Source organism: Eurytemora carolleeae, unplaced genomic scaffold, assembly GCF_000591075.1.
Source record: "Eurytemora carolleeae unplaced genomic scaffold, Eaff_2.0 scaffold82, whole genome shotgun sequence".
NCBI lineage: Eukaryota > Metazoa > Arthropoda > Copepoda > Calanoida > Temoridae > Eurytemora > Eurytemora carolleeae.
In genome coordinates, this window is record NW_019396126.1 from 189,825 (window position 1) to 193,618 (window position 3,794).

Consider the following 3,794-nt stretch of genomic DNA (forward strand, 5'->3'; position numbering starts at 1 on the left):
CCCACCGTTCCCTCCCCCTCCACCCTTTCTATTCTGTTGTGACTATGCAAGTTCATTCAAATCAATCACAGAATGAGATTAAGCTTGGATTAAATAGAGATACAGGGAGTTCAGAATACAGATACAGGGTGTTTGGAAAACAAACACTAGAATACAGATACAGGGAGTTCAGAACACAAATATTAGAATACAGATACAGGGAGTTCAGATTACAAATATTTGAATACATACAGGGAGTTCAGAATACAAATATTTGAATACAGATACAGGGAGTTCAGGATACATTATTAGAATACAGATACAGGGAGTTCAGAATACAAATATTAGAATACAGATACAGGGAGTTCAGAATACAAATATTAGTGATGTTTTATTTTAAATTAGCTGACTAATGATCTATTCTGAAAAGGACAAGGTTTCTCTCTCTAAATTGGATTTTGGTTTTAGTTAGTTTAGAATACAACGGTTACTCTTAGTAATCCTAGTAATCTTACAGGGATTACATATTTTCTCAAAAAAAGAGAAAAATATTTGAAAATGCTTTCCTATCGTTCTAATTATCGTAAAATATTTTTTACAATTTCTATTTAAAAAAGTATGCTTGCTTTTTTATTTTATTTGTTAAATAATTCTAAATTTATTTGTTCCTATTTTTTAATAAATATAAATATTTAAATTTCACGTTGTGTTGAGAAAATTCAGTCACACCTCGCTAAATTTGTGATGTATTGCTATATTTGGTAAATATACAATAATTTACCCCCCCCCCCTCACCTGTTCACATAAATACATACAAAAAGATAAGATTTATTGCGTTTTTACAGCACGATTCTTTTTTTGTTGATTCATGTTACACGATCTTTTGATAATACCGCGGTTAAGAGGTAAATGTTGATTATTTGAAATGTTAATGTTGAACTTGTGAAAACCGAATTCAGGTGTTATGCTTCAGTTGGTTTAATAGGGTTGGTCTAATATAGAGAATTTAAACTGGGCTGTGTTATCATTGTGGTTGATTTTCAAATTTCAAAATAGATTTTTGGGGTTTGAGGTTTGTAGGGCGGGTGTGGGACTTATTTGGTGGTTTATTGTCGGTTGGTTAGATGGTTCCTGGGTTGGTTGGGGGATTGTGTTTGTTAGTTGGTTGGTTAGTATCGAGTTGATTGTTAGGTTAGTCGGTTGGTTTCTGAATTTTTTGGTTAGTCGGTCGATTTGTTGGTTGGTTGGCTGGTTTGTTGGTTAGTTCGGTTATTACTGGGTTGGTTAAGCAGATGATCTGCTGGTATATTTACAGAACATCTGGTTTAGTCTCGTGTTCATTGTTCTGATCCTCTCCAGGTTCAACAATACACCTAGAATATCAGAGTTCAGTTTATCATTAACAATTCTCAAATCTTTTATTCCGGAGAGAAAGGAAGTATTCTGAATATAAACTGTACGGAATGCGGCAGTATGGGAGGGGGGGGGGGTGCATTGAATGTATTGTCAAGTCTGAACCCTGCTCTGAATCCTCTTTGAATAGAAAAATTTCATTTCTATTCTGTGTCGGGGTTCTATTAATCGTTACATAGATAGATAGTCGAGTGCTCAGATAAGGTTTCAAAGTAAAGAATATTACTCTTCAATCCTTGAAGAACATTATTCTTCTCTCTCTACACACCTGTACGCTTAGTTAGTTTATATATTAGTTATTAGTATTGCGGAGGAGGGGGGGGAGGGGGAGTAATTAGATTGATGATTATAAGATTAGTTTAGAATCGATCTGTTTATCCCGTGATCTAATTTGTTGTTCTCTGTTTCAGGAACCTACACCTGTGTTGCATTCACTGACTCTACGGCCTCTAATCCAGCAACCGATTCAGGACTACTCATCGTATCCGGGATACCCCCAGTCCTTGCTCCTCTACCCCCCATACCTCATCAGCTAGAGGGAGGAGATATAAACCTAGAGTGTGAGGTTACACAAGGATATCAGAGTCCTCAGATATCCTGGTTTAAGAACGGACTACCCATTACAAGTGAAAATAATGTGAAGATAAATCATGGAACCCTGAGTATAAAAAAATCTGTTCCAATGAACTCCGGAGAATACTCCTGTAAAGCAGTTAATGACTGGGGAACGGATATAAAGGGAACTAAGATCTGGATCAGGAAGAGAACTCAGATCCTGAGTCAACCTGTATACGTGGAGTACAGTGCAGGGAACGGAGTAATGTTGGATTGTAATGTTGAAGTTGACGCAAGCCTGAGAAACAGTCTGAACATAAACTGGTTCAAGGGAGAGGAGATGCTCCGAGTCTCCACTGTATCCCTGGTTCCTCTAGAGAACAGTGTCATGTACGATGTTGAGGAGGAGGAGGAAACCAGGTTCATGATGCATCAAAACAACTCATTACAGATCTTAAACCTACAAGAAGAGGATCTTGGATTCTACAAGTGTCAGGCTAGTACGGAGTTGGAGCAGGTTCTCAGGAGTGAGCCAAGTCAAATCTATCTTGCTGCGAATTTCCCATACTGGATCATTATCCTCATCCTTGTTTGCCTGATCGCTGTCATGATCCTGATCATCTGTGTATGGAGAGTAAGAAAGAGGAACCGTGGTAAAGGATATTACGGAGTAAAGGATGTAGAGAAGAACGGAGGAAAACACAATAAATCAGATATATACTACAATACAGATGACGTAGATAGTATTATGAATGAGCAGGACAACAACCCCAACACCTCAACTCCTAAATTCACCCCTAAGACCATCAGACATCTGTCCAACACGGAGAAATCTGTCGGATCAGTCAGTAGCTTAATAGAGAATGAGGATGAGCGCCTGGCTAGAGGGATGGACGAGGATGGTAGTTTCAGGGAGAGATATTCGGATTAGTTCCTAGTCCTGGATACTAGTTCCTAGTCCTGGATACTAGTTCCTAGTCCTGGATACTAGTTCCTAGTCCTGGATACTAGTTCCTAGTCATGGATACTAGTTCCTAGTCATGGATACTAGTTCCTAGTCATGGATACTAGTTCCTAGTCCTGGATACTAGTTCCTAGTCCTGGATACTAGTTCCTAGTCCTGAATACTAGTTCCAAGACAAGGATACTAGTTCCTAGTCCTGTATACTATACATTAGTACTGGATAATTACTTATAAATACTCAAGTGAGAGAAAGAACTCTTGATCCTCGGTAATGAGAAATATTCTCTCTTAAGTTACCATCATTAGTCGGATTCTTCCCAACTGTTAAAAATATTTTGGATCAGTTAACCTGTTTCTGATTGGTCGCATAGTGGACCAATCACAGAGGGGAATTTTGTTTATATTTCCATTTGTCAAGATCTAGACAACTATTGTTCTCTGTACTGTACATTTACTTTTAGTTCGATTAGAAAGTCGTCAAAACATTGTTAAAAGAACCTCATGTACTCACTGTACTGTACTGTATGCTGAAGATATATATTTATGAAAAATATGTGTAAGTCGAAAGACTGGGCTGTGATGTAAGTTTGAATAAAAAGATAATTCTAGTTTTTTGTTTAATACGAGTGTAAGAGCGCTAGCCGCTAGGATTAAGAGGATACTTGGATTCAATTAGATTAATTTAAATCTCGAGATATTAAGATATGAATATTATTACAACAAGCTTATTCAGCATTCAACCGAGCTACTTATAAAGCGAGAATTCTTTTTCTTAAAGGGACTGTAAGCGTAATTGCAAGTGACTATCCATGCGTAGATGGCAACGCCCGATTCACAACTGTACCCTTATAACCTTGATCAAATCAATAATGTGGAAGAGATT

General features: G+C 37.4%; 1 protein-coding gene across 1 annotated transcript in view; it reads left to right on the forward strand.

Moving 5' to 3' along the window:
- Positions 1 to 3,519, forward strand: part of LOC111695705 (neuroglian) — a 5,266-nt gene extending 1,747 nt beyond the window's left edge. Inside the window, exon 2 of the mRNA XM_023465114.1 lies at positions 1,803 to 3,519. Coding sequence (XP_023320882.1) covers positions 1,803 to 2,878 — 1,076 coding nt within the window. The 3' untranslated portion in view covers positions 2,879 to 3,519. The remainder of the gene's footprint in view (positions 1 to 1,802) is intronic.
- The last annotated feature ends 275 nt before the right edge of the window (positions 3,520 to 3,794 follow it).